This window comes from Solea solea, chromosome 10 (genome assembly GCF_958295425.1).
Source record: "Solea solea chromosome 10, fSolSol10.1, whole genome shotgun sequence".
Lineage (NCBI taxonomy): Eukaryota > Metazoa > Chordata > Actinopteri > Pleuronectiformes > Soleidae > Solea > Solea solea.
The window spans coordinates 9,374,827-9,392,948 of record NC_081143.1 but is presented as its reverse complement, the minus strand read 5'-3'; the positions used below and the strand labels follow the sequence as shown (position 1 = coordinate 9,392,948).

Below are 18,122 nucleotides of genomic sequence, written 5' to 3'. Positions count from 1 at the left end.
ATACTACCATGTTTTACAACAATGCTATTACTATTACTTATTTGTCTTGTACATTTTGCATGGGCAGGATCCTCAAATCTTAGACATCAATGCAGACTCCTCCCAAGTTCGTGTGCTGCTTGGGGAAATACAGATTTCTGTTGACGAGATGCAGGCCCACGCTTCAACCTACACTTCCTACCAGAAGAAATTCAAGGTGCTGTAATTCCTTAAGTGCTGTCTGTAAAAACAAGATGTAAAAGCCATTAACCCAACCCAAACTAGTTTTCCTTCTTTACATACAGATGGAGGTGACCAAATTTGACACCCTGGAGGAGTTAACTGCAGAGATGAGGCTGAAGCAGCTGCTGTGGGACTCTCTTGAGGAATGGGACTCTCTCCAAAGTGGGTGGCAGCAGGTGAGGTGCAATTAATGCAGCTGAATTTTACTGTGTGTGCAAAAACATTGCAGCAGTGTGGCTGCCAGATTTTCCTAAAATACAGAAATAAGAAACTACATTTATGCCTAGCTTTAAATTGTGTTCAGGCACAAACACAGACACAACTGTCTCAGCATCTGTTGTATTTTTTATAAACATTGAACCGTTGTGGTTCACTTGAGAGTGAAAGTGTCTGATTGAGAGCAGCACCGGAGAATTATCACGTGAGAGGGGACAACAAGGCGACAATTATGTCAGTTGTCAACTACCTCTTCACTTCCAGTCATCTATATTCAAACTCATCTCCACTGCAGAGCCTTATTTTCTCCTCTGGTTGAGACATTTTTGAGAGGGGTATCAAGGGCTTTTTAGGTTTGGTATTGTTCAGTATTGATGATGCTTAGCAACTAGCGGGATGCTTGGTCTACTAGCATCCCTTGTGTTGAAGTGCTACTAGTTGTTTTTTAGGGTGGAAAGCAGTGGGTGGTGCAACAGACCAAAACACCAAACCAAAAGATAAACACAGTTTCCTGCCCGCATGAATATACTGGCTGCATCATTGTTATCAGTTAAGCCTGTATTTCTAGCATTTTCTCAATCTCTGATGATATATCATGACCATTTTATATCTTCACTCTGTCCTTACACATTCTCTCCTGCCAAGAGCACACTTGAACAACTGGACTTGGAGCAGCTCAACTCACAGGTGACCAAGTACAGCAAATACGTCAACCAGCTGGAGAAGGACTTGCCACGAAACAATGTACTGCCAAGTCTGAAGGACAAGGTGGAAGTCATGAAGCACAGGGTGGGTAGGATAAAAAAAAAAACTTGGGAATTATGGACATTTATGAGAATTAACTGGAAAGTCATATACATATAGAAACATTTAGTTTTGTCGTAAGCAGACATGCACGCAACATGATACAAAACGCAGACTCATTTCTGAGTAAAACTTCATGAATGCTTAATTCTTTCATGAACCACAAAAACATGAGTATTGAGTAAAATTTGGGAACCGTGAACAACTGCTTTGTGACTATCTAAAAAGCAGCCTTATGTTCTCCTTTCAGCTGCCTGTGCTCACTGATCTGCGTAACCCATGTATGAAGCCAGAACATTGGAAGATCATGGAGTCAATTGTGGGGACCTCTTTGAATGTCACAGACCTCACCGTTGCTCTTTTGGAGGAAATCAACATATTCTCCTTTGGCAAGGAGATACAAGAGGTAGCATACAAATGATGACACAATACACATGCCTTTACTAAATCCAACCATGAATGTTGAGTTTAACTAATCATTATGGGTATTTGGACCTTAGACTGGGGTTCAACAAAGAAATTCACATTTTAGCACCAATTCAGGTTAGTTCTACTTAGTAGGTAAAGAAGACCAACACAGTACTTGACTTTCAGGTGTCGGGACAGGCTTCAGGAGAAGCGTCCGTGGAGATCATTGTTGCAAAGGTCAGTAGACTACCAATATCTGATACGATGTCATATGTGTATATGTATATTGCAGCTAAAGAAAACTCAATGAGCTGCCTGCTATCATGAGGACTATTGTTTCTAATATGTGCCCACATAATACAAATTTGGTGTGTTACATTTGGTCCTTCAGAATTAAAATCACACTCAAAAATAGAAAAAGAACGGAACAAGTTTAAGACAACACAGTACTAGGAACATGACAAGAAATAAGTGCTTAGTAAGAGGCATGACCCTTTAAATTCTATGGTATATTACTGAATAATAAATAAAATGGGTGGATGTAATGTATTTACACAGTTACAAACACATGTAAAAACATAGATTGATATATTTTAATACTCAGTATCTGATACCTATTTTTTGTATTAAAAAAAACTATAGTCTAATTTTACCCACCCAAATTAGTGTGATGGTGCTCCATGGAAATACAACATTTCTCTCAAACCAGTTGGCTTTATGGCACATGTCTAATGTGGTGGTGTTGTGTGCCCATGGTTTGATTTATGCCATGGCAGCAGGCATGAACAATAGACAATTATAATTGATTTTATCTCTCCACTGCTGCATGTTTTTTATGGGGTGGGTGGGAGGTTGCAAAACACGGCCAAAATTATATGACGCCAGCCAAAGATAGGTGAGTTTATGGTTTGTTACCGGGAAATACTTTGATTTGATTTCATGCCATGAGTGAGATGAGATGGGTGATATTATCTCTCATATTTGTCAGAAAAAATATAACTACAGCCAAGACATGCTTAGCTTAGCTTAGCTTAGCTTAGTCTTCCAAAAAAACTGGAGGCAGGGAGAAACAGCTAATGTTCTATGCCAAGATAAACCAAAACAAAATCTGTCTCTTTTTTCCTCATCTACCAAAATAAGATACATGTTCATTACTGAACTCTCCTTGTGATATTTTTTTAACCATTATACTGTTTTAATGAGCAGCTTAAAGCTCATTATTAATGTTCCCACCAAATTAACAAAATACCATAATTGATGGGCTCAAATTATTTTCGCAATTAATATGTTCCAAACTGTTGTAAACCAGTAAAAATAGCTCAAATAATTCTGCGTGGCAGATGGTGCAGCCTCTGCTGTGACTGAACTGGGTTTAATTATAGTTGATAGTGCTGTAAAGAATGATGATTAACATTTAATGAGGTATGTATGAATGCAAGTCTACCTGGGTCGCAAAAGAGTATAGGCATAATCCTTTAGTTATAAACATAGGGTCAAAATCCATACTTCAACTTTACACACAGTGAGAGATTTTGAGTTGTTGAGCACTACATGACATTTTCTGCATGGTATCTGCACACAGATATTTAATTTTACAATCTATAAACATTATAGGTGAAGCTAATTATAGCGCTCCTGATGGTACAGCAGATCTGTGCCAGTGGAGGGTGGCATTCACATGACAGAGGTTACTAAAACCAAAAACTGTCTGAATACAAAACATAAAGAACAACTCAAATTGGGCTCAACAAATTAAATCTCCTCATTCCACCCTTTGGAAGTGAACCTGATACAGACTGTCATATATACTCTTCCAAAAATCAATAAAGACTTGTTACATCCTCCAGCTTGACTGATCGTATCTTGAAATGGATTTCTCACAGAACCACTCCTGCAGTATGTGTTGACTTTCGCATTAAAGACTTAGAGTGTGCATCGTCCTTGTACCTCAAAGACACAAAAGACTTTCAAAACAATTTGAAAGACGGTCTATGCACCACTGATGCATCTGTCTTGTACGCAAATACACCTCACAAAGATAGACGGGATTAGAAGCTGAATCAAAGAACTGAAAATCATTCCTCAACTTTTTGAACAACGACATGTTGACAAAGTTTTAGGATTTATTGTGTTACATTGGTGGTTGAGGTGTTATTTACAAAAACATTAACTCTTATTGGAGGTATATTTGTGTTTTTATTGAAGTGACAATACTAAATTCATAAAAAAGTTTTGTGCTGCTATGAATTCAAGAAAGCTATTTTTTAAAATGCACATTGCTTTATGATCTAAAACTTTTAAAAAAGGACATTAAAATATATAAAATGGAAAAGATTGGAAATTATTTTCTACATTACAGTAATTACCATTCATCACCAAATATAAAGTAAAATTGTTGTTATTCATATAGCACATTTACACAGCAGATGAGCCAAAGTGTCTTCCAAAAACAAAGGGTCAAACAAGGTAAAATAAGGCAAAAGATAAGAGAGTACAAATAACACGTTTTAAAATGCGACATACAATCACACAAGATTAAAAGCAAGATTGAAAAGGTAAGACTTTAAATTTGATTTAGGTAGAATAAGATAGATGTGTGACGCGAGACTATTCCAGATCTTAGGGTAATTATGTATTAACCAGTGCAGCTGTTTTGTAATGGCAGTTACATGTTGTCTGTTTTCAATTGATAAGAAGTCTGGTAGCTGTATTCTGAACCATTTGCAATGTAGAGATGGTGGGGTTTGACAGATCTGTATACAACAGGTCTTTTCCAGATAAACAGGATTTTATTTTGGTTTTCAAATGAATACTGGATAAGCATCTTAATAAGGTACATTAAGTAAATTTGATCGACTCAAACGTCTAGTTCTAGAGATGGAGACTCTCTCCTCATGGTCTTATAAGTCTCCCTTTAGTCCTATCATGTCTGTGTTTCAAGTGAATTCAAGTGATTGTTGTTAGTGTGTTGGATTCATCTTTTTTTTTGTAAAATGTTTAAATTTCAGTAACACGCATCATGTGAATGTGGCTCCCCCTGCTGAGAAAGACCAGGCATTGTGTCCATAACAGACCTGTTTATTTTGGTCATAAAGTTGCTTTATTATCCATTATTCACCACTTTATTTCAAACTCAGGACATTTTAAATTTTGACATTTATGATAAGATAGCAATTTATGAAAATAAACATATTCTACAAACGCACAACCGAAATTTCCCTTGCAACTACACATAAACCAATGTGATCAGTTAAATTGTACTTGAGTTAGATGTGTGTAATGGGAATTACATTAATTTTCTGACACTTTTGGAAGAATACGCGTGGTACGATACGTGTAGAATGCAGTGGAGCCAACCCTGTGTTATTTAATCTCCATCATCTACTGGCCTCCATGCAGGTTGAGGACGTGTGGAGAACCACAGAGTTCACTGCTCTGTCTCACGGTGACAACAAAGACGTGTTCATTTTGGGAGGCACAGATGATATCCAGGTAGTAACATGTAACGCTCCCACTCCCACACATATTACACACTTACAGTCATACATTACATCAACTTGTGCATATTTGTGTGTTTCCACATTTGCTTTCTGTGCAGGTTCTCCTGGATGACAGCCTTATTAATGTGGGCACAGTGGCATCTTCTCGCTACGCGGCGCCCATCAAGCCTAGGGTGGACAATTTGCTGAGGCAGCTGACTCTCTTCAGCCAAACACTGGTGAAAGCTTTTACTAGATACCATTTCACAGACTGTGCTGTAAATAAAATTGCATTAAAATAATCTTTTATTTGGCTGCAAGTGATTGTTCTCAAACTGCATCATGTGCAACACTGTAGCTCACCCTAGTGGCTACAAAAGTAATTATGCTTTGTTAGTGTTTATTGAGTCTTATATTTAACTGAACGTAAAGGAAGATGCTATATTTTAGACTGCAGTTTCATTACATCATTAATTTCCTCTGCTTCTTTTATATTCTCGTGACTTACATTCTCTCTTGTTACTCATTGCCCCTTCTCACCCGTCCTTGACAGGATGAGTGGCTCACATGCCAAAGGAGCTGGCTGTACCTGGAAAGTATTTTCTTAGCTGCAGACATCAAGAGGCAGCTGCCTGCAGAGTCTAAGATGTTTCTTAAGGTGGACAAATCCTGGAAGGAGATCATGGCAAGGGTCAAGAAGAGGCCCAATGCCCTTAATGCCGCCACTCAGCCTGGTAGGTGATATTTCGAGATGATAGAGCTCAAAAAAGACATGTTATATGTGGAGGCAACATACACGATGATGTTCTGTCCTATGCAGATCTGTTGGAGACTTTTCAGCACAACAATGCTCTTCTGGATGAGATACAGAAGTGTCTGGAAGCCTACCTTGAATCCAAGAGAGTCATCTTCCCCAGGTACACACATGCTTTTTTTTTTTTGTCACATATTAGAAAAGCAGATGTCATTTTAATTAAATGTTTTTCTTGCTTTCTCATTTGAGGTTTAGTGTAAGAGTATAATAAACATAATATCCCCTTGTCAGATTACCAGCTGTTAATCTAAACATCTTCTCCCAGTGAGCTCTGAGTGATGAACACTGAGACTGCTTTGATAATCATCCTGTATCTGTCCCCTGCAGGTTCTACTTCTTATCTAACGATGAGCTGCTAAAGATCTTGGCCCAGACAAGAAACCCTCAGGCTGTGCAGCCACACCTCAGGAAGTGTTTTGATGCTATTACCCGGCTGGAGTTTGCTTTGCTGCCTAAAGAGCCTGCTGGTGCAACAGGACCAGCACACAGTGCCGGAGAACAGGAGAACATATACAGCAAAGATATCCTGTATATGATCTCTCCTGAGGGAGAGAAGGTCAGGTTTTAGTAACCTTTACACTTTTGTTCGTCACACTGTCTGATTGTGGTTTACTGCCTCTGTTGTTCTCCAGTTTCAGTTCTTGCCAGGAATGTAAGAGAGAGTGAGAGGGAAGGAAAAACATTCAATGTCACACTATCTTCCTTATCACTGTACTAACCGTAATAGTTTTTCCCCTCATCTGCCATCTTGAGTTTTTTCTATAGATTTTTTTTGAAATATCATATTTGGTTTGACATAATCACACAAAAACTGTATTACATCTGATTCTGCTTGTCCAATTTTGCACCACAAATACCCAGTGGTTTCTCACTCTGTTCGTAATTAGGACCACTGCAATTACTGTGGTAAATGTGTGTCTGATGTCTTGATTTCTACAACAAGAATGATGAAACATTTGTGAGGCAGTTTTACCTGCACTGATTGCTTACCAACTGTGTCGCACATGAGCACAGTCAGTTCAGACCACGAAAGTTTATTATTAAGCTTAGCAGAAAAAAATGGTAAATATTAATAATATATTGCTGTTAGAAGCAATTCACAAAAAGTAACAAAACAGATGTCATGTCATTAATGTTAGTCTTTGTGTGTGAGTGAGTGTAGGTGGCTATGACGAAAGGTCTAAAGGCACAAGGCAATGTGGAAGACTGGCTTTGCAAGGTGGAGGAGGCCATGTTCTCTTCACTGCGACGCCTCAGCAAGGCCGCCATCGCAGACTACCAGACCAGGTCCAGGGAGGAATGGGTGGTGGCTGGACATCCGTCTCAGGTAAACACACAAACACACAACATCATTTGTGTTTTGGCTTGTAAATTATACTTTTATTGTAAGATGGATGGATTTTCTTTACTGATCCTTATAACGGCAAGTGTTTGTATTACAGCTGCATGGTTTCTGGCCCCTTACAACTAAAATGTAAAGTATAGAAAGATTTAGAGATAACATGCAAATATACATGTAAACTGAGTATTAAAAAGATATAGCTATAAAAAAGAAGGCTATAAAATATTAGAATGTAGCCAGATAAACAAATCAACAATGATGAATTTCCATAATTAAACAATATACTATCTTCCTAACAGCACTGTATGGCTGTATTGCAATTAGGTGACTGTTTACTTATATAAACTAACAAGCTGTTTTATTGTTGTTGTATTGTGTGTTAATGGAGGCATTTGTGTGTGTCCACCAGGTGGTGCTGACCATCTCACAGATGATGTGGTGCAGGGACATGGATGGTTGCCTGGAGGGAGACCATGACCACTTCGCTGCCCTACAGGAATTCGAACTCACCAACATTGTTGTAATCCTCACTTTTGACTACATTGCTTGATTTTGTCATTAACTGTGTAAAACTCTGACGTGACAAGATAAATGTTCACTTTATTTGCCTTATTACCATCTAATTTGAACATTTTGTTAGTCTTTTAACTAAACAACTAAACAATGGTTGTGTGTTTTGTGTGTATTCCAGAGACTAAATTCCCTGGCAGCATTGGTACGAGGACAGCTTCCTACTTTACACCGCAATATCGTCACTGCCCTCATCACCATCGATGTCCATGCAAGAGACATTGTCACAGATCTCGTCAAGCAGAAGGTACAATAGTGCACTGATGCAAACACCATCATGCAGCTTGTATTCTTGTCTGCTCCTGGCGTGGTTTTATATTTCCGGGAGCTTACCAAGCATTTGTAACAATTGACCAACTCACTTTCTTTTGTAGGTTGACACCAGGTCTAACTTTGAATGGCAGAGACAGCTACGATACTACTGGGACTTGGATATGGACAACTGTGTTGCCAAAATGGCTCTGTCCACTTACATTTATGGCTATGAATACCTCGGAGCTTGTCCACGGCTGGTCATCACACCACTTACAGTAACAAAGAATATAACTTTAAATCTGCACACTGAAAACACTAGTTGTTTATCAGTTTTGCTAGCTTTCAAACTGGCCTCAATAACAATATGCTTGTTCAGTGAGATTGCACATAAACCCACAGAAATGTCCCATGGTACGAGTTTAGAACAGAGACACAGAATACCATGTGTTTATTGGTTATTTCACTGAATGTTTTGTTTTTGTTTGCACTGTCTCATCTGATTCCATCCCTCTCTTGTGTATTTTTGCTTGTCTAATGCTCAGGACCGTTGCTACCTGTGCCTGATGGGGGCTCTTCAGCTGGACTTGGGAGGTGCGCCAGCTGGGCCAGCAGGGACAGGCAAAACAGAGACTACTAAAGACTTAGCCAAGGCACTGGCCATACAGTGTGTGGTCTTCAACTGCTCTGATGGGCTTGACTATAAGGTGCTCTAATTGATCATTTTTAAAACTCTAAATTGGTTCCATCACCTCATCAGCCACCATTCATGTTCATCGTTCTTTCATTCTCAATACCTTTCATCATCCTCTATGTAAGACAGTGAACGACCATTGAAAGTAAGCTCTCTTTTTTAAGGTCGCTGTGGAAAATCACATCACATATAAAATATTTATAAATTACTTATCTTAAAACAGGAAAAACCAAGATGATAAAGTTAACAAAACATAGTGAATACAAAGCACAAACGGGCAGGAAATAATTGAAGAAAGCACACATGTTCACATACATTCTCACTGCTCTAGGATTGTTAAAATTTTTTTGCCCTGTTTGAAATTATTATGAAAGACTGTACCTAATGTGTTACACCTTTAGATGGCACTATTGGAACAGAAACATCTGTCCTGTATCAGTGCAATCGCTGAAAGGCTACACTAAGCCGTAGTGTACTGATAAAACAGAACCTCATTCAAGATCCAGACTCATCATTTTCATTTATGTTCCTGGGATATTTTTTCTCTAACTTGTTCCATTGTTTGAAGTTAATTGTATGTTTCAAATGTTACTGTTTTACAGGTGTCATATTTGGCCTGAAATATCGCATATGTCTTACATTTAATGTCACTAATATTTTACTGAAATGTAAAATGTATGTAAATCAAACAAATTTAAATTCTACATTTGCAGAAAAAAACCCAGGATTTAGTTATTGTCTCAGTTTGTGCACGTCATTCCCTTTTGATCTATCATTATTATCACCCGACAAACACACAAAAAATACATTATATTTTATCCATAATTAGTAATCAGCGATTCCATACGAAAGCATACTATGCATTTTATAAGAACTTGGGATTGTGACCATGACCTTGAGTTGCAGTGTGAATTTCTATTTAATGTTAAACAGCGCTGTGTCTTGCAGTGCAATGAGATTGGAGTCAACACAGCTGAAAGCACATACTGACGAGCCAGCTGGAAAGCTATTCTCTCTATGTCTGCTGTAGTTAGTAATTGATATAAGACATGTGAAGAGCCAGACAGGGCTTTGATTTAATCAGGCTAGCAGCATAGCCCTCTCTAGGTTTATTTATTAATGCTTTGGTCATGTTGCACTGTCTGCTTTGCAACATTTAGCATCATGGTCTATGAGATATTAAAGTCCCTGTATCTTATGGTACGCCACAGGAGAGAGTGTTACTAACCACCTTGCCAAATTTGAATGATTAAAAAAAAGTTGCCAAGTGTTCGAAAATTAGGTTTCAAATCATGTAAAATTCAGCAACTCTCAGCTTTGAGATGCTTGGGGCGTGTCCTCTGGAGGAGCTGCACACACACACACACATATACTGACCTATACGCCTTAGTGGAGACCAAGAGTCTGCGAATGTCACTCTTTATCAGTTTATCAGTGGCCTGAGTGTGATTTCTAATCACTTGCACATCTGTATTCTAGATGATGGGTCGCTTCTTCAGTGGACTTGCTCAGTCGGGAGCCTGGTGTTGTTTTGATGAATTCAACCGAATCGACATTGAAGTGTTGTCTGTGATCGCCCAGCAGCTCATTACCATACGAAACGCAAAAGCTGCTAAGGTAACCCTGCCTTAACACACATTCAAACCATTAACATTGCTTACAAGCCATTGTTCACAAGACACATGCATACCATGGAGAATGAAGGAAATGCTGCTTTATAGATCTCAAGAGTCAGTCCACTTTGTAGCTTCAGGGAAAAAAAAATCTGTAACTTTATTTATCCTCTGTTATTTTTCATTAAAAACAAATAAGCTTTCACCTACAGCATGTGCTTTGCTACAAGTCCATATGCTACTCTATGTTTCCATATGGTAGGTGGCAGAGTAGTGAACCCCAGGTGACATATATGCCACTGCCTCACATATTTTGCTCACTTTTGAAGATAATAAAGATGCCACACATTAACTGGAACTCCACTCTGCGTGTCATGCAGCTGTCAAGGTTTCGATTTGAGGGCCATGAGATCAAGCTTGTGATGACATGTGCAGCATTCATCACCATGAACCCAGGCTACGCTGGGAGAACAGAGCTACCTGACAACCTGAAGGCTCTCTTTAGGCCCATAGCCATGATGGTGCCAAACTATGCACATATTGCTGAGGTAACAGACTCTGCTATACATACACTACATATTATGTTTGCTTGCTCTATCTTCTTTCTACATGACAGCTTTTATTCCCTGGCATCTGTCATTCCAGGTGATTTTGTACTCAGAGGGATTTGAATCGAGTAAGACCCTAGCAAGGAAAATGACCCAGATGTACAAGCTGTGCTCTGAACAGCTGTCTCAGCAGGACCACTATGACTTTGGCATGAGAGCCGTCAAGTCTGTCCTGGTCATGGCTGGGTCAGTACCACACACTCACACACACACACACACACACACACACACACACACACACACACACATCCCCCCAACTGCAGTCGAGCTGCAACTGAAAGATCAACAAGCAATGATACTTGGAAATAATAATTTTTATACTGTTACTGTATCAATGAAGAATTGTCCATGTTTGCATTGTGGTGAATCTTGAAACCTTTTTAACATATATCAGAATTAAATAGAAAACTATTTCTCACTACTCATCTTTCATATTTTACCCTAGATTTGGTATCATCAGCAGATGGTCATGTTTAGTGTTGAACTCTCATATAGAATATTTTAAATACATGTAAAAGTGAAGACATACAAGTATAAGTGATGAGTCAGAGTATATTAAAAGCCTCTGACTTTGGAAATGCTCTAACTCTTTATTGCTGTAACTAAGAGAGATGAAACCAAATCAGTTCTGCTTCATTTAGGCACTAATTTCCCTGTGTGATTTGTGTGAAATTCCTTCACTTAATCAAATGCACCTCATACACATCAGACTTAAGTCACATAAAGAGATGGAGAACAAAATTAAGGAGACAAAACTGGAGACAGCACAAACACAGTGGTCCCTGGTATGCGTGGGTGCATGAATTGATTCAAATAGGTGCTGTGGACCGCATACAGTGAAAGTCATTCTTTGGCCTGTTTGTTATTAGCTGAAGCTCAGCTAAGTGTTGTAATTATCTTGAGATTCAATGTCTGTCTTTGCCCAGATATTACTCCTCTGAGTCTGTTCCTTCCAGGCAAAGCACACATTCATTACCTCCTGCCATAAGTGCTTGTTGCTACTATTGAATATTCAGATCATGTTGGCTGCTTATTATCTGTAATACATCTGTATTTGTAATAGGTTTTTCCACTCATTGCTTTACCCATTATTAAATAAATGTTCCCATATTAACTTAATTGAGATGCAATAACTACCTTTGAAGAGCTGACTGTGTTGTCACCTCCCAAGTTAAGTCCATTTTCTTTTTAAATTGCCTCTGCATTTTCTAATTATCCTTTATATTTTAAGGCATTTATCGTAAATGCAATGCTGAACAACAAATTAAAAACTGATGAATCTCCTGCTGAATATTTAATACATATGCACACTGGAGACAATCCAGAGTAAGGAAAAATAGCACACTGCCTTTTTTTTTATATTGCATCGTAATTATATGTAAATTAGCCTGGACTAACATATGGGCTTGAAATCCATGTAATTTGTAGTGTACCACTGTGTTTATTGTTAGGTCTCTAAAGAGAGATAACCCCCACCTCAGTGAAGATGTGGTTCTTATCAGAGCGCTGAGAGATTCCAACCTGCCAAAGTTCCTCACTGATGATGCTGTGCTGTTTAGGTGAGGCCTTCGGACATTTTTACGAGGACATATATCTTCCTAGTGTCCATACACTGAAATATAATATAATATTATGTCTTGTTCTTTGTTTTTTTACATGTCTAAACAGTTATTATATATTTTGTGTACCCCTGCAGTGGTATCCTGTCAGACCTGTTCCCTGGTGTGTGCATCCCTGAGCATGACTATGGTGTACTGCACTCCACCATCTTGGAGTCTCTGCTGAAGCGTAACCTCCAGCCACTGGATAGCATGATCAAAAAGGTACAATACTAGTAGGAAACGTGATTTTTTTCATGTAAATGTATCTTGCATTTGTAAAACATTTTGAATGCACTACTAAATACTGTTTTGGTTATGTTGATACTGAGTTTTTGTTCCATGAAATGTCGACCCGTGTTTTATTGACAAATAAATCATATTTTGTTTTACTTTCATGAAGGGGTAAAGAAACTGGGCAATGCACAAGCTGAAATTAATTAAAATCAAGTTTTTTAAAATAGTTATATATTTACTGATAACCATATACTTTTTTCATACATTCACAGCAGCAACATTGTTTAAAAAGGCTGTACAATTTTCCATTAACAAATGTAAACAGTTCATTTGTTTTCTGTATTAGTGAGCACTGGGGCACAAAAATGATTAATTATTGCCAACCTTATTATTTAAAGTGTTGGTTGATTTCCTTACTTGGTCTCTATTTCTATTCAGTCTGGCAGACATTATAGTCGCATGATTAATGCCACCATACCACCACCAGCTTTTTCCTTAAGCTGATCTTTTTTCCTTTTTTTTATATGTTCAGGTGATCCAGCTCTATGAGACCATGTTAGTGCGTCATGGTGTGATGTTAGTAGGGCCTACAGGTGGCGGTAAGACCACTGTCTACACCATCCTGGCAGAGACTCTGGAGACCCTCCATCGCACAGGACACAAGGCGAACAACTCTTTCTATCAGCCTGTCAGGACCTATGTCCTCAACCCTAAATCTGTCACAATGGGAGAGCTCTACGGAGAGGTACTACAGATATGAGAGTAGATGATATAGCAAAGTCTTCACTAGTTTTGCTACATATATTTCCATTAACTCCAAAGGTTAACCCTTTGACACTGGAGTGGCGCGACGGACTAATGGCATTGAGCGTCCGAGAGGCAGTCAGTGACACCAGCGATGACCACAAGTGGGTGATTTGCGACGGGCCGGTTGATGCCCTGTGGATTGAGAACATGAACACAGTGCTGGATGACAACAAGATGCTCTGTTTGGCCAACAGCGAGAGAATCAAACTGACTTCATCCATACATATGGTGTTTGAGGTTAGTACTGAACACATTGTGGTGTTCAGAAAGTAACATTTTCACTGTGATGCATGGGTATACCAGTAAATTACAGTTCTACAGCTCCTTTGTTGCCTTATCAAATCCCGCAATGGAGCACCTCGTATGTCCAAGAAATATGGATTATGTCAAGGTTTTTTTTTTTTTTTTTTTTTTAGGTGCAAGACTTAGCCGTAGCATCTCCGGCCACAGTCAGTCGCTGTGGGATGGTATACATTGATCCTGATGAGCTCAAGTGGATGCCCTATGTCCAGACATGGATCAGTGGTCTTGGAGAGAAGGTTATTCTTACTCTTATACAAATTTATATTGTTTCTATAGTTTTTTTTTTTTTTTTTTACAGAACCTCATACAAAATGGTGCAAAAGCATGGTCATTGTAACAGAGGAGGTTGTTTGATTTTCTCAGTTGCACTGTTAAGCGTTATATTTTAATATGTGACATGTGGTCCCAAAGGTCTATGTCAAAGCATATATTGCTGCATACACTCACTGGCCACCTAATGAAGCAGCAGGAGTGGCACCTGGTGCCACCCAGTGGTCTTCTGCATAGCTTGGTTTTGAGCTGCTGTTGCCTTTCCATCATTTCAAGCCTGTATCGCACTAAAAAGATATTTCACCCTGAAAAATGGGTATTATTTGTCCATCTCGCACCAACAACCATGCCACGTTCAAGCAGTTGAACTGGTGTACCTAATACAGTGGCCGGTGAGTGTATATGGATTTGTTGTATCCAGTTTTCCCCCTGAGCAATGTTCTTCTGCATCCTTAATCACAGTTCAACTTACAGGAACCTAACACACATAAATGTAATTTACTGTATATCACCAATAAATAAATGACCATTAAAGGTTCATCTGTCCCCATCAATGGTCCTGATGGGACTCAGTTCTCTTTCTGTTAAACTCTGGCTAACACTCTGCGTTGGTTTATATGTTAATGTCCCTTTTCCGACATTACCACAACTTCAACATCAGCATAAACTTAAATGGCAGCACATCACATCAAACTTTATGGCTCGCAAAATTAGCCATGAGCTTTTTAGGTTCAGTGAGAGAGGGTCATCTCCTCTGTCAACTTCTGTGTATTGCTCTCTGTCTCGATATGTAATTGGCTCAGATTATTCTCTTTGTTGCCAGTAAAAACACCTGGTAATATTTAAGTTATTTATTTATTTTGTATTTCTTATATCTGCTTTCTGTTATTTGCTCTCCACATTATCTCACACATTTGACTAATTTAACCTCTGCATCACTCCATACTTCACTCAGGTTCTCAGCTGCCTTTCTTTACCAAGTGGTCTATTCTGCTTCATTGGGGATAGCTTTGATTATGCACCTCAGCGTAATAATTAGTTAGTTAATTAGATTTTTCAATTAAGCATGCATTGATTTCTACTTAGTTCAGGGAGTCAGTTTCCCCTTGCCTCTTCAGGCCCATATTAACTTTTTCTTTGTCCAATAGAGTTGTTCAAGTCAGCAACGTGTGTACCTGTTATGATTTTTGATGCATCATCATCTCTTTTGTTTCCTTCACTGTCTGCTTCAGCTCCCAGACCCAGTGCGCACATACCTGCTGGAGCTGTTTGAGCGCTGTGTTGAGAAGGGTCTCCAGTTCGTGCTGAAACATTGTGACCAAGTGATTCGCCAGGTGGAAATCAGTAAAGTCACCACACTGTGCTTCCTGCTGGAGGCACTTTTGCTGGGCCAAGGAGGAACAAACCTCAACATGGTATGATGAACACAAAATCAAAATGTACTGTCACAAGTCTGTTTCAGTTGATGACCACCTGCTAGTGCACATCATGGCTTGTCAAGAAGAGCAAGTGTGATGAGAAAGGAAAATGTAATATATGGTAATAGTGTTGTTATAATTTTGTAATAGGGAGATCATGCTATGGTAATACCATGTAATTTTACCATAATCCACAAGGTATGGTATCACAGCAGTCTTATGTAATAATTACTATACTATACTATTACCACTGTTTATACCAAGGTCCAAATAGCTTTAGAAATAAGATTACCTTAATTCCTGTTATTTATTAAAAATGAATGATTATTAATTATACATTTAGTAACTATTAATGTTACCTAACATTTGCCAAGAGCATACTGTAGGTTATAATTCAAGGATACATGGATCCACACCATTACTTATGGACTTAGTTTGTTTCTCCTCTTCTTTTGTATTTATATTGATTTCAGGATTCCAAGGTCCTCAACAGCGTATTATGCCAGACCTTCGTGTTTAGTTACATTTGGGCAGTTGGTGGAAACCTGCCCAGTTCTCACTGGGATGCTTTTGACGCATTTGTAAAGGAGCAGTTTGAAGACAACAGCCTCGCTAAGGTATATACACGTGCACACATACCCACAGAAACATACAGGAACCGATGTACCCCATGACAGGCTTTTTGCTACATATAAGAACATATCAGCAGTTACCACATCATTGCATTAAGACAGAATGTCTCAATGTGCCTCACGTTTCCAGTTGTCCCTGTTTAAATATTCTCTGCTACTCAAAGCACATGTTGTTCCATTTTCTAACATGGTGGCTGGCATTAGCATGTGAAAAGGCCTGAAGGTTAGCTCATATCATATATTACACCAAAGTAATTTAGACACTGGATGTATCTAGCTGGAGCACATCTTCTCTGAAAGGGGATTCTATTCTTTTATTTCAGTCAGTCGTGGGTGATGAAGACATTAAGAAACAGTGGATTTCAAAAGAATACATTTCTGCCATTGTTATACAAGTTCATTGTATATCTTTATTCTATGTTGCCATGAATAGAGAAATATGAATTATGGGTTACTGAATGGAGGAAGGCATTTTTATTTGTAAAGAATGAGGTGCAGAGTAGATTAAATGGGCCGGAGCCTGATATTATGGGTTTTTCAGCTTAACAAAAAATGGAAAGCTAACTTTTTGAGGGGTTTGACTTTGCTGGCAGTAGCAGCAGATGACAGAGAGAATTTCTTACTAACTGAGGCAGAACAGGGCTCACTTTGCTGAAGGTGGAGCAAACAGGTGAGAAGTTCATGGTGGCAGAGTATGATCTGGAGCATCCCACGTACTGTATTTCCACATCTGTGCAAAAGAACCCAATGTTTGTTGTGTATGACATCAGAAATGTGGGTATGTGTATCTTTTGGGTGTTTACTGTTAAAATTAAGCCAGTGCACTTTAACAATCCACACAAAACAGTTAATAAAAGAAGAACAGTGGTTTCCTTCATCCTAGATTTCTTTAATACTAACTTTGTACAGTCTAATGTTGTCAAAAAACGTTTGTTTTAATTCATCTGAATTCATGTGTTCTGTGTAGCTCCCAAAGCATGGCACCCTGTGGAGCATGTACATGAACTTTGACAACAAGCAATTGGAGTCATGGGAGAAGATAATTCCTTCATTTAATTACAACAAAGAGCAGCCATTTTTTGAGATGCTGGTTCCCACCACAGACACTGTTCGCTATGGATACTTGATGGAGAAACTGCTGTCTGTTGGGCGTCCTGTGCTCTTCACTGGAGACACTGGGGTCGGGAAGGTAAGGTTTCCTGGACAGTTACAACAGTATAGTATTTTACATGGTAGCTGACTCATGGATGCATATGATTCAACAGGATAATTTAGCTACAATGCTCGTTGATAAATGATTTGATTTTGAAGACACTTCTGCTACTGTATAAATGTATACATGCACTAACTGCAACTATTTAGATGAAATGTCCTATCTTAACTCATAAATGACTCTTGTGCTGTGATGCCTTCTTTATTGTGAAATGATATTTAGTCTGAAAAAAACAGTTTTGTACGTGTCTTACAGTCGGTGGTGGCTCGGGACCTTCTTAATAATATCCAGGAGAAGGCTGGATACCTTCCCGTCTACATCAGCTTCTCCGCTCAGACCTCATCTGCCTGCACACAAGAGATCATTGAGTCCAAGCTGGAAAAAAAGAGGAAAAACCTCCTGGGTAGGACATCTTTATATCACCTGCATAACAATGTGGTTGACAGCAGTGACACTTCAGGCTTATTTGTTGCTGCAGTGCATGTTTATTATGCATCCTTTCATTTATCCTTCACATAAGAAGCAACTCATATTGCAGCAGACTTTCAAATCATTTTGGTGCTAGCACCACCAAACCATATTGGTTCATAAAGATGCATTTCAATACATTTATCCATATGTT

General features: G+C 38.8%; 1 protein-coding gene across 1 annotated transcript in view; it reads left to right on the top strand.

Annotated features, from left to right (window-relative positions):
- dnah6 (dynein, axonemal, heavy chain 6) overlaps nt 1-18,122 on the top strand; it is a 51,228-nt gene that overhangs the window by 6,707 nt on the left and 26,399 nt on the right. Inside the window, exons 15-41 of the mRNA XM_058641641.1 lie at nt 68-196; nt 285-398; nt 1,084-1,227; nt 1,493-1,648; nt 1,837-1,887; nt 5,050-5,142; nt 5,249-5,368; nt 5,683-5,863; nt 5,950-6,046; nt 6,271-6,499; nt 7,106-7,270; nt 7,695-7,805; nt 7,977-8,102; nt 8,230-8,385; nt 8,653-8,814; nt 10,281-10,418; nt 10,795-10,962; nt 11,060-11,208; nt 12,474-12,581; nt 12,719-12,845; nt 13,390-13,602; nt 13,680-13,901; nt 14,081-14,203; nt 15,470-15,652; nt 16,129-16,272; nt 17,255-17,476; nt 17,756-17,903. Coding sequence (XP_058497624.1) covers nt 68-196; nt 285-398; nt 1,084-1,227; nt 1,493-1,648; nt 1,837-1,887; nt 5,050-5,142; nt 5,249-5,368; nt 5,683-5,863; nt 5,950-6,046; nt 6,271-6,499; nt 7,106-7,270; nt 7,695-7,805; nt 7,977-8,102; nt 8,230-8,385; nt 8,653-8,814; nt 10,281-10,418; nt 10,795-10,962; nt 11,060-11,208; nt 12,474-12,581; nt 12,719-12,845; nt 13,390-13,602; nt 13,680-13,901; nt 14,081-14,203; nt 15,470-15,652; nt 16,129-16,272; nt 17,255-17,476; nt 17,756-17,903 — 3,979 coding nt within the window. The remainder of the gene's footprint in view (nt 1-67; nt 197-284; nt 399-1,083; nt 1,228-1,492; nt 1,649-1,836; nt 1,888-5,049; nt 5,143-5,248; nt 5,369-5,682; nt 5,864-5,949; nt 6,047-6,270; nt 6,500-7,105; nt 7,271-7,694; nt 7,806-7,976; nt 8,103-8,229; nt 8,386-8,652; nt 8,815-10,280; nt 10,419-10,794; nt 10,963-11,059; nt 11,209-12,473; nt 12,582-12,718; nt 12,846-13,389; nt 13,603-13,679; nt 13,902-14,080; nt 14,204-15,469; nt 15,653-16,128; nt 16,273-17,254; nt 17,477-17,755; nt 17,904-18,122) is intronic.